This window comes from Meleagris gallopavo, chromosome 2 (assembly GCF_000146605.3).
Source record: "Meleagris gallopavo isolate NT-WF06-2002-E0010 breed Aviagen turkey brand Nicholas breeding stock chromosome 2, Turkey_5.1, whole genome shotgun sequence".
Taxonomy (NCBI): domain Eukaryota; kingdom Metazoa; phylum Chordata; class Aves; order Galliformes; family Phasianidae; genus Meleagris; species Meleagris gallopavo.
In genome coordinates this window covers 5,053,465-5,073,265 of record NC_015012.2, presented here as the reverse complement: position 1 = coordinate 5,073,265, position 19,801 = coordinate 5,053,465, and the positions used below count along the sequence as shown (strand labels likewise).

Below are 19,801 nucleotides of genomic sequence, written 5' to 3'. Positions count from 1 at the left end.
AAAAAAGAAAAAAGAAAAAAAAGTTGCTTTTTTGCCAAAACAAAATTCCTGCTGATACACTGAATTGGATCAAATTATTCTTGCAGAAAAACAGAACTCGTGCTAACCTTGCCATGAAGGCGCTGGGCGCTGCTGGGTGGTGGCCTCTCTGGTGTCCTCAGCTAAGCAGAGCCAAGGCAGCATCACCCTGCTGGTCCTTCCTCCAGCTCCCAGCCAGGCACAGATGCCCAGTTCTGATCTGCTCCTCACATGGAGACATGGGGTTTAAGCAGTAGGGCTGCTCAGTGAGCAACTGGGAAGCCCCCAGTGCTCCAGTGAGTGCCTCATCTCCAGGACAGCCTTTCACATTGGTCACTGCCAGCTTGCGTGGAGCCACGCTAATAGACGTGGCACAGGAAGACACGGAGGAACTAGGAGGCTACAAGGTGATATGTGATTGGGAGGAGCAGAGATTTCTATTAGCAGGATGTGAAACCCCCTTCAAAGCCAATCACTTACAGTGCTGGTTTCCTCCGAAGTGCACAAATCACCACCTGGCACAGTGCAGCGAGAGGATGAACAGCACAGTAATTGAGAAGTGTGCCCAGCAACATGTACTTGTTACAGGTGCTCTTGAAGGGTTAGAGCTCGCTTCATTTCCACAGCCTGCAGCAAGCCTGACTGCTTCAAGCTCTTCTCACAGGATGGGGATCATGAAGCAGCCTCAAGTGGCACATTTTGTTCTCAGTATGCATCCTTTGGGTCTCAGGGCCTCTGCCCAAAGGCTTTCTGCTTCCCAGTCAATTAAGAGAAGGTGCAAAATACCAGAGAAATGGCACATCCTAGCAATTATGATAAACAAAGTATATAGCCAACTACTTTAAAAGCAGACTTTGAAATGCCACTGGCTTGCTTCTTTCTGAGCACATTCCCAGGGAGAATGTCAGGTCACATAACTCATCTGTTATCTTTACATAGAGGATGTCAACTAAGCAGCAGCCATCATAAAAATACCAACATTTCTTTTTGTGGAAAACAAATATAAAAGAAAAACGCAGCATCTCTCTTACACACACAAAAAAGGGCAGTTAGCACTTCAAAGATTACTGGTCTGTAAATAGCAGTGCCAATGCACCAGGGAGCTGTGCTCCTCTTTAGCGACAGCCCCACTTACTCCCACGGAGGCAGCGATGTTACAGGCCTTTCCTGTGCTGCATCGTGCATTCATTTAGAGTGTGCTCTTTGCATTTTGTTTCCCTCGATGCCTTAAAAATAACAAGATTTGCAGTAGTGTAGGAACAACCTTTCAATCTAGCCTCCTATACAGCATTTCAATCTAGCCGACGGAGAGTGTTGGAAGAAAATTGCTGTATAGTGGTGAAGAACCCCCCTCTCACATTTCTCTATCGTCCACAGCTAGATTCTTGCATTTACAGCTAGCCATTTTAATTATATCTAAATGTTTATCTCCAAGGTGGCTGAATTAGTTGGTATTTAATTGTAGTGGTGCAAACACATGATGGCTGGGTGCTCTCACTTGCCTGGAAATGCAACAGAACAAAAGATGTTGTATTCAATTACATGGCAAATGTCCACAGGTACCTCTGAGATATTCTACACGCCACACAAAGCCTCTGCTTCACGTGCTTAAACAGCTCTCTCTATTGCTTTATAGGAAGGGAGGGAAGAAGGGAAAGAGTTTTACAGTTTTACAACATTTACTGTTGTACAGCGAAAGCTTGAAGATTAATAATAAAAGTGCATATGTGACAATGCAGAAATAAATGCCGTTCCACGTTAAATACAAAGCAAGAAGCAAATTTATTTTTTCTGTTAATTAACCAGGCTTTCATCTCAACTGCTCTGATCTGTAAATAAAGCTACTTTCAAACCAGCCAAGGAATTAGGCAATAAAGCAAAACAAACTCAACCAAAATACTTCAACCCAAGAGCCTCCTAACATGGGTTAGCTAATTATGTTTGCCATTTCCTATTCAAGGAGGACTTCAACAGAACTTCCTAATTGAAACGGTTTAAAAGCAACAGTACTCTGTTGGCGGTCTCAGGGTGAGCACCACCAGCCACCAAATGCTCCCAAGCACTGCCAAGGAGCAAAGGGCATCCCCAGATATTCTGAAAGGGGAGATAAGTGGAAGGGAGGAAGGACAGACAGACGGAAGTGGGAGAAGAAAGAACGAACGACTGATCCCTACCATTAATATTACATCCTCCTGCAGCTATGCCTCCCCTCTGAGGATTTGCTTTCCAAGCTCTTTATTGAAATTGTTCAGGTCCTTAACTGATCTCCTGGGGGGTGAGTCAGGGGGAGAGGGGTGGGTGGTTGAAAAGCCTTAAGCTAATTAAGCATGGCTGAGACATGCTTGATGAGATGGGAAAAACACGAGGCTTTTGAAGGGGTAAAAAACCTCCGACCATCTGGTAGTGGCATTGCACGGAGAAGAAAGAGGAAGGACAAAGGGGCAGCTCTCTGGGCGAGGAGGTACAGGACTCCTTTAATTACTGGGTCATTGAGACCATTACAGTTCCAAATGCCTGTGAAAGCCTGCAAAATAAGCTTGGGAGGCTCAGCAAAAACAACAGCTCTTAGCAAGAAAAGCATCTGCAAGAAAGTGAATCGGAGCAGCTTTCCCCAGGATGCGCCTGCTAATTAGAAATGATAGGTAATGGATGGGGGTGGAGGCCCCCAGACCAGAACGAGACTGTTTCCAGTAACCTCCCTGCCTCTCCTCTCCGATCTGCTGTTCTCCAAGGCCCTGCAGATGGTGCTCTGTTTAAATTAATACCACCCTGCCAGCCAGAAGGAAGCTTCTGTTGTACTTGGCAGTCCAGGTGAACAGCCTGCGTTTAGGCTTCAGAATGAATGCCCCAGGTGTTTCATCAATATGGCAAGCAGCTTATGTGCTCCAGCCTCTTCAGGCCTGGATAAAGCTCATCTGTGTTTTCCCATCTCCGAGACCGGCTAGAGAAAATCACAGCGTTCATCAGAGGGCAAGCTACACATACCAGAGGAATATCTGAGCCATCTTTGTGCTAAACGGCTTTGTCAGCCGTGAGCAAGGAAAGTGCTGGGGTGATCCAAACGAGGAGCCCTCCCCTGCCTTCTCAGCTCACGTGGGCTGGATGCGGCTGCGGCTGACTACAGGTGCAGGCTGGCAAAAAGCAAGCTGCTCGTGACACCAGAAGCCGTGGCCAAACTCGTGCCAAAAAGCAGCACTTTGCTAACTCCTGCTTTGGGATGTGCGGCTGATTTCCCTTCCTCCCACACGCAGATTCTCCTTCAATTATTTTGGCCGTGTGCTGTGAACCAGTCAGATGCGCAAGCTGCACAAGAGCAAGCTATATCCATCCTTGGATGGCAGAGCTCATTAAAAGAAGGAAGCGGAACCGGGGATCTATCGCATCGTGCTGCACTGCTGTCCACAGGATCAGATACAAAACCCAGGCCCTGACTACCTGCGGCCATTTCAGTTTTGATAAAGACAAATGGCATTAACCCTATTCTTCAGCCAAATCTCAACGTACATTTTTCTCCTCTAGGTTCTCCCTGAAGGTTCACTTGGAAAGAGCTGCCGTGTCTTAAACTGTCACATTTTTATTCAGTTCTGTTAAACATTGGCTGCATCTAATGCCAGAGGGAAAAGTTTCAGATGCTGTGATCTCTGTATATATCAGTTTCTAAGATAACTTCAGTTCCTTCAGATAGGTACCGGATATGTGCGTACTTATCGTCTGCTTTTCATGCTCACTTACTTCAAGAGCCAGCTGGATCTGCAAACAGAACTCCATCCAGAAAATCTATTTCCCTCCACATCATATGTAATGCTGGAAGCAGAATATCCTTTAAGGTCTTTTTCCTTTTTCGTTCCTTTTGGTTTTCAGCAAGCTTTGCCAGAGTTACAGGGCCAAGAGAACCAAAACCAAGCTCAAAAAAACCCTGAATGTTTGGATGCTTACAGGAGAAGCAGCTCCGTTCCAGTTGGCCCCGATGCTGCCAAGCACTGCAGTACTGCCACACGATCACCGAGCCACCCATCCAGTGTGGGCTCAGGTCTGGATGTGTAAATGGATTTGTGATGAGATGAGCATTAACAAAACAAACAGTTGCATAAAAATGACCACAACAGCTGTACTTGCTATGCACTGTGCAGTTATTGCTTTGGAAGAAGGAGAAATGAGACAAACAAAGCCAGTTTTGAAGATGCCGGTACTTCAGGAGCAGAGATGGTCTTATTACATTTGCTCACACAAGAGGAACTGTAGAAACCTGCTGTTCCAAGGAGGAGGCCCCAGCACACCTCTGATCTCTTCTTTCAGATGTCTAGCTTTATAAAACAACACAACCATCAGAGATAAGCTACAGACCTGGAAATAAACCCGTTTCTGAGTCTCACTCCATGCTGGAAGGAGCCAACCTCTGGCCCTCGAGTCCTAGAGATCCCTGCATGGGCAGCTGTAGAGGAAAGCCCCTTTCACCCTTCTCATGCACCAGGGCCCACTGCCAGCAAAAACGCACGACTTACAGGGCCCTTTCAAAGCCCAGGAAGGAGCAATGCAGCTGGTGTACACCCAAAAGAAGCAAGTCCTGCTCGGTTTTCTGCCTTCCGTGGACTGACTGGATCTTAGGTTGATGGAGGTGCCACACTTGGGTACCTGCACCCCAGGGAGGGAGAGATGCTAAAACATGTCTTACCGACTGCCTCCCTGCTTAGTCTGCAAGCTTTCCTGCTAATCTTCCCTGCTGCCTGGACAGCTGGAAGAATCAGCCAATTTAATTTCCTTGAATCGAGCTGCTGGAGTTAGGTACCGATTTTTCAGCACAGTGACATCTTACTTTGAAGCACCTGAGGTATCTCCATTTGTGCCCATTTGATGTTTTCGTGCTACATTTCAGGCTGACAGACCACACAAACACAACCAGAGAGTGTGTTTTAACTGATGAAATACCTTGTAACCACGATAGGATTTAGCCACAAAGCGGGGCGCCCAATTTTCTCCAGCCACTGAGACAGCGACTTTGCTAGGCTAACCCTCTAACTATATACCAGTGTTAGATGTAACCAGGGGGCACTGAAAAAAGATTATTGACTTTTTCCTCCTCGGAATCCAGAACGCGGTTTAACTGATTTTCAGTCCAGGTGAGAACAGCGTAGCCTGGAAGCGACTGCTTATTTCCTCCACAGAGAAGATGCTGAACGTGTAAATACGCCGTCTTTCAAGGGCTGTCAAGTAAATGAAGGTATTGAGTGTTTTTTGACAGGATGCTGTAAATGAAGAAAGGAGTTTTTGGCCTCTGTGGTACCGATGATTACAGGCAGAGCTATGCCCTTCACACTAGTGATTGAGAAAAAAACAAACAAATAAGGCTGCAAAACCACAAAAGGAATAATGAGACAAAAGGATTGCATGCCTCAACATCTCGGACTAAAGATCTCTCACCAGTGAAACAATAACAAGGACTGTTTTGTGGCAGAAATATGCCAGCTGGGGAATGCTATGGATTTTAGAACTTAGGATAGAAATCACAAGGAAAGCCTGGATCTGGGAGAAAAATAAATGTTTGAGGAAATAACAGTGTTAGTCAATTATGGAATGATTTAAGCACCCCAGTAAATGCAAGGGAAAGTAAAAGACTATGCCATTCCATGCTCTGTATTTCTCCTGGACCTCTCAAGCAGAAAACAGATGCTTTTGCTGTTGCCCATAGAACCCAAAATGCATCATCCAGAACACCTCTGCTGTACCAGTTTAATTGCAGATTAAGACACAGTTGTACACATAGCACACAAGAAAGGACTTTCAGAGCTCATGGAACAGCCCAAAAAGGACAAGCTGAACTTTCTGTTAAGTGACAGGAAGTCCCAAAGAGCTGCAGTCCTGCACCAGTGTTAAAATATCACTACAGCACGATTAATACAAAGGTGCAGCCACAGAGATGGAGGAGGTGAGATTAAATGCTAGCTTCCTCCCTGGCAGACAACTTACAGTGACCAGAAACAGGCCCAGCTTGGGGCTAACGCTGTGGGCTGGGTACACTAGCAGTGACCTCACACACTTGTCTGGCAGTAAAACGTGATGAAAGCCAACTGAGCACAGGAAAGCTATTCCAGATGGCAAAATCTGCTTGAGAACACTCACCTGCCATCTGCACTAGGAAAAGGTGAGGGCACAGAAAACCCGCTGCCAGGAAGTTATGGCTCGCAGGCAGATAAAAGGAAGAGAATATCTATAGGTATGAGGAAAGGATAATGCTTTGAAGATCTGGATGAGATCAGGTGGGATTTTTCCTGCTCAGGATCTGTAATGGTGAAAGGCAGATTTACTCTCAGCTGGGGTCATGCCCCCATCTCTGCATTCTCCACTGAACAACTTGGAGATGTTTCTTCCCTCTTCTCGAGTGCCAGACCCTCCTTGTGCACACCAGACTTCCTCTCCAAGCACCAGGAACAAGGGCACCTGAGAAGCCACAGCACAACAGCTCCCGGCAGGGCCAACACCATGGGGCTGAGCAGTGGAGAAACCAGAGCAGAGCTGAACCAGAAAGACAGCATCGTGACAGACCTGTTAGCGTGAACAGTGGCTAAATGCTACATTTCTGATAGGAGAACATGGTAAACTGCTCATCCACACTGCTAGGCACAACTGCAGCAACAAAGTTCCTAACAGAGAAGGGAAACATACATCCACACCCACAAAACAAATCCCATGACATATGCTGCTTTCTTTGAGTTCATTCCTGTTCTGATCCCAAAATAAGAAAAACTCCCAAATCACCTCCCCTATCCCCGCTGCTTGTTTTCAGTTCACACTGTTACAGTCCCACTCTGCTCATTGTGTTACATGACAATCACTGGTAAAAACAGCTTCTTTCTCTGCTGTCTGAAGTGTGTGTGCCACTTGCACGTATGAAAGAGCTGTAACACAGTGCAACAACCTGGGCAGAGTGACAACTTATGCGTGCTGTACATTATATATAACGTAAAGCGTGGGGGAGCAGAGAATTTCTAGAGCCAGTTCGGTGGGATGTGCACACCTCATCCTAGGCAAGCTTTATTAAAGGAGGGGAGAGTCCAAAACGAATCAGACTGAAAAGATTTGATGGATCTATTCTGATTTAAAGCCAAAAATCTTACTGTTGCAAATGGGAACGAAGCCCGCTGCTCAAACAGAAACCTCGGGAGCTGCACAGTATGCTGAAAACAGTGGTGCCATTTCTCTGAAGGTGCTAAACCTGATTTCCAGATACATTATTAACTACGATGCCATCTGTAAAACTGCAGCCTTTGGTCAGCGAGCTCTCTTTTTTCAATTATGCTACAGGAAGAAGTTTCTAGGATGTCAGAATCTCTCCCTCGATTCCTTTCCTTGCTATTTGATATGATTTGAAAGATACGTGTTTCATTTGCATAAAGTACCTCTGCTTCTCAGGAGATTTGAATTAGAACCAAAGACTGGTAGACTTGAACACCACATGAAATATGAATTCCATTATCTTTCCAGTTTTCATATCCTAAAAGGGCATTATCAGCATCTTAAAGCTCTTTAAGCCTTGTAGCTCAGAAGTACAAAACATGTAACATCATGTAATAATATTGTAAACATATGAGGACTTTGAATGACTTCATAGCATCTGCTTTTCGGTGGGATTTTATGGCTTTATATTATTTTGGCATTCCTACCACTGGAAAATAAAAATGTAAATGGCACTTTAAAATACGCCATTAAAAATATCCCTTTTCTCCTCCAGCTTCTCAGAGGATTTAATCTTTTTGTTGTTTTTTTTTTTTATTTTTTATTATTTTTTGTATGTAGAAGAGAGTTCTAAAAAGTATTATTAGATTTAATGCAGAATGTATTTCAATGCAGTACCGCAACGAGAGTTAATTAAACTAAACAAAGGCCACATTGCCAACACTTTCAAAGGGAACAAAGAGATGATATTTTTAAATGAAACAAAAATTGACAATTCATAATAATATCTCTATTCTGATTACTGAAAATGACACGAAGAAAGCAATCAGATACACACAATAAACCTTAAACACTATCATTGTTAAAGCAGTCCATTTTCTTGTATCTTTTTCCCTTTCTTTTGCCTTTTTGTCTTATACTCCACATCAAGCCTGATAACATAAAATGACTGTGATGGCAGGTGAAATGCTTAAGCTGAGAATTCCTTACATTTTCCACTTTCTCTTAGAAAAGAATGCAGAAAAAATACATCGTTTGTCACTGAAAGAGATGAAAAATAATTAAAACTTAGAATTAATCTTGCACCACCTGTTCTTTACATACACTCAGGCTAGAATCTGATATATGGAGAGTAATGAAAAGAAACAGATTCCTTCTGTGGCAGGAAAAAAAAAAATGACTTCTTTCCCCCCAAGGAGATTGAAATCAATATCTGGAGCAGACTGCTGACAGTATAATAACCACCCTATCCTGCTCGTGCACAGCGTTGCTCAGTACAACCCACACAGCACCCTTAGGGGAGGTCTGTGGGGGTCTGCACCCTCCTCGAGCAGGGAAGGAACATCGTTTTGGGCACCGTGCACTGCCTGATGTGGTACGACTCTTCTGCTGCACCAGGTGGTCCTTAGAAAACAAAAATCCCAGCACCTCCGCACTCCTGTTGGTGCACACGACTGGTCACGACAGCCTGCAAGTAAGACTTCCTCCTGTTAAGCTTGCTGGTCCTCCACCATCACAGAATGGCTTGAGTTAGACCTTAAAGCCCTCCCAGCACATGGGCTGGCTGCCTCCCACTAGCTCAGGCTGCCCAGGGCCCTATCCTCTCAAGTCCTGGAAGGCTGCAATGAGGTCTCCCAGCAGCCTTCTCCTTTCCATGGTGGACAAGCCCAGCTCTATCAGCCTTTTTTCACAGGAAAGGTGCTCCAGCCCTCTGATCATTTGTGCCCATCACTAGACCTGCTCCAACAGCTCCACTTCTCTCTTCTGGGGTCCCCAGGCCTGGACACAGCAATCCAGCGGGGCCTCACGAAGGCAGAGTAGAGGGGAAATCCCCACCTTCTCCCTGCTGCCACCCCTCTGTTGATGCAGACCAAGATGCAGTTGGCCTTCTGGGCTGCATCAGTGAAGACCTGCTGAGAGCACCTAACCTTTGCCAGTATGAGAGCCTGGAAACCTCCCAGTCTGGCACTGCCAAAGCCACCACAAATATAACCACAGGCCCTGGGACCAAAAAAACACTCCTCTTCTACAAGCTGCATCTGCTTCCAACGGAGCACAGACAAGCCTCTCACAGGCACATCAGCCTCACCTCTGCTCAGAGGCTTTAAACAAAACTACCCCAAACCCGGATCCATGTAAAATATTTTATGTGCATTCAATAAAATCAACATACCGTTTTGAACTTGAAAAAAACTGTAGCATTCCACCCTTATCAACAGTTAGCTTTTGCCAGCTTAAAAGATTTTCCTGTCCTTTGCAACATCTACTTGGCATAAAAATAACCTGAGTATACTTTTTGCCACTCTGAAATCATTGTAGTTGTGGCAGAAGCGCTTTTCACTGGAGCTACAGATGGAACTGCCCTTGGACCAATGCAGATGGACCACAGGAGGCTGATAAGCAGAATGTGGGTGCCAAAGCTCCTCATCTGGTTGACATTTCAATTGCAAAACTCACCTGAGTTCTGTGAAATTCTCCAGAAATAAAGGCCTTTAAAGGGAGACTTCTTAAACCTGAAAGCGCTTCGATGAAGGCTTTTTTTTGGCTTTCTAGTCATAATCTGGTTACTGAGTGCTTCCAACTAATTCCAGCAATGCTCTTCGCACCAGTCCATCTCTTTAGCTCAGCTTTGGACTTCTGAGTTTAAAAACCAATTTCCAAGTTTCTATTTCCACAGAACAGCCAGCATTTCTCTGCAAAAGGCCCAGAGGTGCACCTTTATTTTTCTCTGCCAAATATCAATACATGTTGGAAGCATATTTTTAAAATACACTCCAAATTTACAGCAAGACTATTCTGCAACAGCCCATAAAATGTCATCTGATCCTTCCAGTATGGGCTGTTATCAAAGACCAAACATGTTATATCTGAATCAGGATACTTTACTCCTATTCTGAGGGGGAGGAATTGAATAAAAGGAGTTGGAGCCTCTGAACGAGCTCTTCAGAAGCCACAATGCTCCCACATGTATTTGTTTGCTTTTCTTCCCAAACAAAAAGAAAACATCTCTTTTAAAGATGCATACAGAAGATTTGCTAAATCTCTTTTTTTCCCTAAGATGTCTGACCCATCTGCACTTGCAACTGAGAAGAAGTTCAGTTAAAAAATAAATGCAGTTACAATTGCCATGACTCAAGAATAAAGATGTCAGATTTGTCGGGAAAGATCTTTCTCCAGAAGTACCTTGTTTCTCTGTAACTACAATGTCATATCAGAGAAAGTAATTCTTTTGACTATATTTACAACTGTACCAATGCAACCACTCACCAACAAATCATAAATGCCTGAGAATGAAACTGCAAAAAATGAAGAGCTCTTTTCAAAGCTTTGGAATATTTAAATCTCTCCAAGATTGTGCTTTAAAATCATCTATTTTGGTATGGTGGAGATGGATAAAGCCCTTAAAACCCGGTTAAGAAAAGAATGGATGACATGACAGCTACAAAGTAACATCTGCTCTCATGATGAAGATTCTGAGTAAAACTGGGTTCAGCTATGATGGAAATCAGGCAGAATTCAAACTTTAAATAGGCAGTGACCAAAAGTCTGGCATCAGAGGGAATCATGTATACAGCAAATGATTTAAAAGAAATAAATCCCTACAGTCCATTCACAAGCCTCCTTTAACATCACACAGCTCGTGTGATGGTTATTATAGTTCTTTAAACGTGGCATTCGAACAGGCCAGGATGCAACTACAGAGAAATACCAGTTGAACAGGCTGGGTCTTGCTTGCAAGCTAAATCCCTGGATGCTTCAATACCCTTTCTCTAGGTGCTCATTAGTAGTTTGTTCCTTGATAGTACTTGAGCAAGAACCTGCTCCTGCACTTCTGGACTTGTCCAAAGGAAAATAAACATATTATTTTCCCAGAAAGACTGCCACTCAGCCACAGGTTCAGCAGAGGTACCACTGTGCCACAACAGCCATGCAGGAGCGGCAGAATGACTTCACCCCTTTCCTTTTGCCCACCATCTCTTACACAGCTCCAGTGATCAGAATGAAGCTGTCAAGACTTTCTTGAAACCAGGAACTGTGCTTTGTGCTCAACGACACGTGAAACTGGTGGAGAAAAATCCCAAGTCAAGTTCAAATAATGTTAGAAACAGCATAATAAGACAAAACGCTTTAGCCTAATCACAGAAGAAGAAAATTAATGGCTGTTTCTGTTATTATTTTCCGATGGAAAACCTGTTCTCCAAAGAGTTCAGTAACTTCAGCAGACGACGAGTGAGAGAAACCGTCACATCCAATGACTTTATGTAGGGCGATAGAAAGAGGTCGGAAATGAAAACGATGGAGGGGACAGCAGGCTTAGAGTAGGAAATGCCTGTGTATTCACACATGCTGTACACTGTCCTGTAGAAAAACTGATCTGTTTGAAACTGAATGCACGGTCATTACAACATAACAAGACTATTTCTATGCATACGTATAAAGGGCAGCCAAATGGCATATTAAAAACATGTACACCTCCCTAGTCAGAAAATAGGTCAGTGATCACCACTTATCCTGCTTTTTAATAAAGGGATTTGAGAATATTCCCTAATCTTATAACAAACACAGATTTTCATTATTCTTCGGTGAACAAGAATGGGTGCATTAAAGTAGTTGGAAAATAACATATAAAAAAAGGCATCTTAGCTTGTCTTTTTTTCAGGTGCTCCCTAATAATATATAACTTCAAGTTACAGTAGGAAAAAGGGAATAATTGGCACACGCTGTATTTTATTACTGATCTTGGAAAAAGCCACACCAGGTTTTTATGAAACACACACTGCTTCACATTGTTACATTCTTCAGGGTAATCTGGCTTGTTTCATACTTCTGGCAATAGGAAAGTGGTGAAATTGCAAAGACTTTGATTCTCCAGTCCTCTGGGCTCCCGGTGCCCCAGAACAGGATTCATGCCTCCTTGGTAATACACGCTATGGAGCTGTGAAGCCACACCAACTTTACAGAAAGGACACTCAAGCACTAAAATCCCCTACTATACACATCAGCTGGTATTAAAATGAGCACAATTTAATTGGAGGCGTACCTACAGCTTGTGAAAAATGACACACACCTCTAAACCACCAAGAAACAGACATTTTTTCAAGGTAAACCTTCCAAGGATAACTGACAAAAAATTCTAGCCAGCTTCAAAGCCCATACCAGTAACGAAGCTGAAATCTAGCTCAGGGCTGGAAAAGGGACCTTGAACTTTGCTGGTCATTTAGTGGCTTCCATAGCTCCAGTTCTGGAGACAGCATATGTTACAGATGGCTCCCATTTATCCAGTGGCTACCAGTGAGACAGAGGGAGGGGAGAGGCAGTCCTGTGCCACCCCTCACGCTGGGATTAGCTTGGTAACACAAAAAGCAAATATCAGATGTAGAACAGAGAGATCAGGTAGCTGATAGTCCAGTAGCTGCTACATGCAGCGAGGCACATAGGTCTAATACGGATCAAAACCACTGTTGTGACACTTATGATCCAGTTTTATGACTGGATTTCTATTTAATGGGAACTGCAGTCCCACTTTAGCTCTTTTCCAAGTGTTCTCAGGCAAAAAAATGCTGTTTTATTGTATATCAAATGCACTGTGGATGCTGCTGGAAAACAATTTAACTGAATTAGTTCATGCAGAAGCACTTGGGTTACATGAAATAGTGTTACATAGTACATCTCTGGTTTATGCCCCATAATCTCTTCCCATTAAAGGAGACTCTCCTTGGGGAATATGTATTATTTTACCAGTTCGAATTTCAGCTGATTTGCTGTTTTTTCAACTCTTCGTCCAGATCCATTCTGCATCATGGTGGACTTTCAAATCTCCCATGGATGAGCGTGTGCCCACTGACATGGAAAGCATCTAACACCACCAGCTCTGAAGGTATCCTACAGATTCTTACACCCATAAGAGAAAAGGACTTGCAAGGAAAAGTCTTAATTTCCTTTCCCTCACGAAAAAGGAAAAAGCATCAATTTATTTTCTCTGATCCCAAGACAGTATGCTCAGAAAAAGGTAAAGAAAGTATCCACACCGTTACTTAAAAGTGGTATTACCCTGCAGACAGGTTCAGCACAGCATCCCCTCTTACTATGGAGTTTAAATCAATGAGTCTTTCTATGAAATTCAGTAAGCTTTGGATCAGACAAATCTTATTCAGGAACAATATCTGAGTCTGCATATAGGAACGTGTTCCACAGCGTCTGGAAAGAACCTTTTACTTATTTAGCACTCGAGCCTTTTAAATCAAGGGCAGGAAAAGGAAAAGTGCCAAGAACAACCCTTTTCTGACATTACCTCCTTTTCTTTAATGTTGCATATTTTAATACTAGGTAGAACAGATGGTGAAATACAAGCTCTCCAGTGAGAACTCAATGACAGTATCTAGCTGTAGGGGACAGTAAAGTATTAAAGAGAAGGAAATGCACAAATAATGAAAGTACATTTTGTCCAACTTGCTTTTGATGAGACATAAAATAAAATGTAAATAATTTCTATTAGGAGGAAATTAACATAATGACTTTGGTATTTGCAATCAGAGTGAGCTTGCATTATATAACCTGGATTTGTAATTGAAGTAGAGCAACACCATTTACCTGGATCTGAAGTAAGAATTACGTGAATTCTGTTTTCACCATCAGTAATACAACACAAAACCAATACTATTAGCATGACTGATAATAAAGAAATGTGATTAGTATCAACTTGGATTGGCAATAAAAAAAGCAGCAGAAATGTTCCTCAGCTGTACATGAACAAAGAGGTTCTATTAACCTGAGTTTGCAGTAAAGAAAAGCGTCAATAAAACTAACACGGGTTTGTAATTAAGCTGGTGTCAATGTGGCTGGGAAAAGAAGTTCATAATTAGGACAACAGTGTTAGTATTGACTTGAATTTTCACTAAAAATCATGTCTGGGTTTTAATTTGGAACTGTAAAATACATCTCCATGCTTTACAGAAGGCGACCGTATAATTATCAACTTGCAGTTACTTTACAATTAGAATTACTTCCATAATGTGTTCTTTTTTATATAACCATGTGCGTGTTATAAGTGGGCTCCCAGAAGAGTATCCAACACAGAAAATTAAACTTCCAAGTTTCTTTACAAAGGCATTAGTAAGGATTTAAATACTTTACCTCAGAAAAAAAATGACTGCTTCAGCAAGACCTTGTACTTCCGCTCCAAATATTGGTTTCCTTATTAGAATTACTAGTTTTAGTTAATTACTAGCTACATCTCTATTAATGGTCTCACAAATCATTTTGTGCCCATTTATTGTAAATACTCTCGATGCTTCTAGTGAACATGATCAAGAGAGTACTTAAATGGACGTAAACGGGTTGTTTAATCAGCCTTGGGCACATTAATACAGAAAGCTAACAACAGGAAGCATGCTTAAAGTCACTTTGGAATCTGACTCTGCACTTTCTTGCACTTTCCTATTTGAGTGCAAGTCTAACGCACCAGCACAACACTCAAAGATAAGGAAGAAATGTCTATTTTTTTTTTTAAGAAATCTCTTTTCTCTTTTTTTCTATTTCCATGTTTTCTCACAACAGAAAGGAGGACGTGAGCCAAGCAGAATTCTCTACCTCATTCTATTTTATTAGTAGACTTACCTCCTTCTTCTTGTTGTACTCCTCCTCCTCCTTCTTTTTCTTTTTCCTCCGCACTGGGAATCAAAGGTTTCTCGTCTTCTGTTGTGTCTTCTTCGTTCAACAATGGCTCTGAATAAATTTGATAAAAAGATGAACACTAAGGCTTTTCAGAACTGTCACTGCATAAAAGGATTAACAGATACTAGAGAGATTATCATTAAAAACACTGGAAAAGGATCATTCCCCCCAGGAGGACAGACACAATAACCATCTTGGAGAAATGCAGGGGGCTGTATTTGAGAGCAAGGCCTTGATCTTCTAACATGCTGAGCTTTCTGGGATTTAGTACAAAAAGCCCCACGTGCCCAACTTCAGTTATGGGCCTTTACCAGGACTCATCACCAACCCAGAGACACGCGTACCCAAGCGCTTTGTTGGACTGGGGACAGAGCGTGCTGTGCTCCAAATGTACAGGGCTAAGTGCTTGTCATGAGGAACAGGAAACCGTTTTCATTTCTTTGTCTAAAAGTGGCAGTCATTAACAACTCAGCCTTTCTCACAGAGAAGCCATAGCACTACTGCCCTGCTCTGGGTTTGTCTAGTCTGGAGAAGGGAAGGCTCAGGGGACACTTCATTGCTCTCTGCAACAACCTGAAAGGAGGTTGTGGCAAGCTGCGAGTTGGCCTCTGCTCCCATGTAGCAGTGTTAGGACGAGAGGGGGTGGCCTCACACTGAGCCAGAGGAGGTTCAGGTTGGCTGTTAGGAATAATTTCTACTCCCAAAGAGCAGTGAGGCAGTGGCACAGCTGCCCAGGGAGTGGTGGGGTCATCTGGAGGTGTCCCAGAGCCGTGGGGATGTGGCACTGAGGGAAATTTAAATGCTATTGGTAATATCTGAGCATTAACTAGCATTATGCATATGTAGTACCTTCTATTTCCATGCAGGAGCTTTGGGAATCTGCCCCGGTTTTCATCTCCTCCTCCACAGCATCCTCCTGTTGTCCTGTTAACGTGACAAATTGAAAATGACATCAGCACGAGGGCTGTGCACATGCAATGCAGGTTCAGCAGGCACAGCACGAATCTAACAGGCAGCATGGTACTCTTCAGCCACATACTGCTTTCTTCTATTAAATGAACAACATTAGAATTATTTTATATGTGAAAAGACCACTTACTAAGCTTCAAGCGTTAAGTATGTTAAATGCCTGGTCAAAACTGATCCTGAATCAATTTTTTTTTATTCTTTCATAGCTCAGCCTCAGCAAACTGTTTCTCATACGAGCTGCTGCAAAGCACCCGTGCTTGACAGTCAGCTTATCAGAAGGAACAGAATAATCCCACAGGCTTTTAGAACAACAATGACAGAGGGAAAAAGGAAGAAAGAAAAAAGAGACAATAACAATGATGCTATGCGCTCTGGATCAATGTGGTTATAAACTCGTGCATTTGGAGAAGCGCGCCTTTGCCAGCAATGCCAGAAATTGCTGCACGAGCCCAATCTGGCATAGAAACACTGCTAGCTGGAAGCGCTTTCCTAAGGCAACAGAGCTCAGGCTGAAACCCAGTGGAGCCTGGAAATGGAAGAATCAAGGTTCCCAACTGGTTTATTACCTGTATCTTCAAGAATTTTCAGAGACAACTTTACCTTGGGCTTGATCTTGCTCACACCCCATAGGATGCGCTGGGTCACTCTCCCTCGTGCCTTTGGAGTCTTTCGGGGAGTCTGAGGAAACAGCAAACACACAAACACATGTATTGCAGTGGTTTTAGGCTGGAAAAGTCTATTTCTTTCCTCAGACGCTGGCAGCCCTTAGGTGCGAGATTTGTACTTGGCATTCTGATACTCAAGCAGCATTTCTAGCTGTTTAACCACAGCCTTGTACACTGTAAACACGTTCTTATGGGTCTCAATTATTCAAATTGATTTCTGAATCTGTCCACTTACTGAGTAGCTTCTGGCCTGCAAACAAAACAAAACAAAACAAAAAATTTTAAAAAAAGAGTTGTTGAAAATGAGAAGGGCAATCAAGACTTCTATGAACTGAGTGTCACGAAGACACTATGAGAAACAAAATGAACCACCTACTTGATGAATAGACTTTTTTTCTCTTCAGAACAATGCCAGTGCTTTTCAAGGCTGGATTTCCACAAGCTTGACAAACATTAAATCTTAAATCCCAGTGCAAATCCCACCCTCAGTGCACCAGATGACAGAATTCCCAAGGTCACTGCTGTGGCCTAAACTCCTTTTGCTTTGGGAGTCCAACAAAATGAACTGCCCAAAGCTAAACCCTGAACGAGTGGCACAGTAAGCTTTAAACTAGACATTATAAATCCAATCCCTAAGCTATCTGTGGTTTTCATAAACACAGCACATTATTTCTGTTGTGTCAAACAACATTTTGTGACAACAGCCACTCCTTAGTGATGTATGAAGTGCAAAGATCTACAGCGTATGACAGTAAGTTACACAATGACAGGCTTGTTATGGCTCTATTTCTAGATGGTCTCTTTCTATAATGCAGCAGAAAGAATCTTACAATATGTACACACCAAAGGATGCTCTGGTAAAACTCTGTTCCTGAAACTTGCCAAGAAAAATCTCCGATGGGTAAGTGGGAAAGCTGGGTTGTTAACATCTGATCCAAATTTAATAATCTGTAGAAAAGGTATGCACTGAAAGTGTGTGCCTTTAATTAACTGCAAATAATCCCCCAAGGCAAATATTTAATTACCTGCACAGCTTCTTACCTCTTTCATGGCATGACAATAAGTTTATAAATCCAAGTTTGAAAGTAGAATATCTCACTAATGTACAAGTTGATAAAATTTGCCCTTGCTGCACCTTTTTTCACCCTATTGTGGACTTAAAATGCTCCTTACTGCTATCAACTGTGCTGGACTTTCATACTAGGATGTCCCACTGTGCTGTGAGTTGCAAGGGATTACTGTACCAGCCTGAATCAGAGCAAAAATCAATTAGAATCTCATCAAATGGCAAGTTTAGTCAAAAAATGAGTTGAAGGACCTCTTGGTTTTCCATGAGAATGGCACTAAAAATCTGAAGGGAATTTGTCAACGTCTAGAACAAACTTTAAACCCATTGACATTCCGGTTTCACTGATGTCTTCGACATCTTCAGGATAACTAGTAAATCAAAGTCTGCAGCATTCGCAGTTCATATTCAGAATTACTATAATCATTTATTTGAATGTTTGTAAATGATAGCGTGCTGACAAAGCTGGAATCAGAAGTCTTCTGTCTTAAGCACCCCAGCCAGGGCCCTCCCAATAACCAGCCAAAAGTGATAACCAAGTGTGATATTATCTGCTTTGGGTGGGAGGGATGCACAGCTGTCCGTCCCACAGGGTCCTTAAAATTATTTCATCTTACATTGACTGCACAGTAATTCATACTGCCAGACCTGTGCCTTTAACCTCAGTCCATAGGTACCACCTTTTCTCCCAGAATGAGGAATGGCTCCAATTTCATGCAAAAATCAATCCGCAGCATCAGAGGAACAATTACACGCTTTGGTCAATAATAACAAATGGAGCTTAAGGAGCCCTGTGCTTCACAGATATATGCTCCCCAACCACTGCTGTTTGTTGTGAAGCATCATGTAGCTTATGGCAAACTATACTCACTGGGCAGCATGGGGAGCTCCCTGCATTTCCACCCTATGTCACTGCACTCAGCCAGAGACCACCTATGGCACTGGACACATCTTCAGATGTTTCCAAAACTGGCTGCATGCATGGAGGCTGTAAGTTGGTGCTAAGCTTTCATTTTGGATTTAAACAGTTTTCTAATTGCTCCAAGGTTTGAGAAAGCAATTTAGTTGCACAGGATTCAAAATTATTCCAGGCAATACAAAATGTTCATTTTGCCCATATTATTTTTTTTGTCAAGTGTGCATCTGAAAAGAGCAGAACACGAGCAGGAGTTGCTGCATTTCTGAAATGGAGCCTCCTGTTCCTACCTCAGCAGCAGAGATCGGCCCTTGCCTTAGCATGTAGATTCTGAGCTTCAAAATCTTTAAGGTCAAGATCGTATCAAAGATTTCTTCTTTTCAAATGCTAATACTAAATCAAACATTCAAGCCCAAAGGCCCAAAGATGGATTTACTTTTAGGATTTACAAGAATAAAACAAGGCGAAGGAAGAAACCCAGATTTATGAAGAAAAACTCAACCAGGCACGAATAAAAACATAAAACTAAATGTGCAGGTAAATAAAAGCTGCTCCCAAATTGGATATGAAACAGGAGTGCAGCATCCATTTCAGTTGGCAAGCAGTGGTGGGAATCCCACTGATGCTGAGCATACAACATTCTATCTCCAAGACTTCAGTGGGGTAGAGGCATTCCTCTGGAACAGCTGGTCCTCTATGCTGACTTAGCCCTTTAGAGCCACACAGAACTGGGCATAAGCCAGGATGATAGTCCTAAATGATTCCAGGTCTGCATATGCTCTGGACATCCCCACAGCCTTCATCCATCACTAAATGCCTGGGGAATGAACTCTGATTTTTAAACAGCATAAAGTAATGTCAGTTGTCTCCTAACACAGCTACTCATCTGTCAAGCTATAGTAGGGAATCCAAGAAAGGATATGATTTCACAACAAGGTATGCTTACAGATCTTTTGATAACAGATGCTGGGCACCATTTGCTTTGGGTAATGACACATCAGAGCTGTAAGGGTTAGTATTCTGCCAACCAGGATTGAAAGCAAGCGCTGTTCCTCATACAACACTGTAGCTTGGTTCCTAATGTCATCACTGCTCACACAAGAACAGAACGAACATGACATTTACTGACATAAATGAATCAAAGATTAGCCACTTTCACTGACTGCACATGAAGTGCTGGAGTGCTTGTTTTAGGAGTGACCCTCTGATTTCATCAAAGCTGTATTTACACAGTGGCTGCAGTGGTGGTGTCCACATAAGGAGCACACACACTGCCCCAGCCTGCTCTGCACCCCTCCCTTGTATACAGACAGTTGTACTGTG

General features: G+C 42.9%; 1 protein-coding gene across 4 annotated transcripts in view; it reads right to left on the bottom strand.

The window, feature by feature from the left end:
• The window catches only part of MACROD2 (mono-ADP ribosylhydrolase 2), an 835,869-nt gene that overhangs the window by 28,508 nt on the left and 787,560 nt on the right, over positions 1 to 19,801 (bottom strand). For all 4 annotated transcript variants that reach the window (XM_019612526.1, XM_010706427.2, XM_010706430.2 and 1 more), the window contains exons 13-15: positions 16,432 to 16,509; positions 15,712 to 15,786; positions 14,806 to 14,913 (exon numbers count right to left, since the gene is read on the bottom strand). In XM_019612526.1, coding sequence (XP_019468071.1) covers positions 14,806 to 14,913; positions 15,712 to 15,786; positions 16,432 to 16,509 — 261 coding nt within the window. The remainder of the gene's footprint in view (positions 1 to 14,805; positions 14,914 to 15,711; positions 15,787 to 16,431; positions 16,510 to 19,801) is intronic.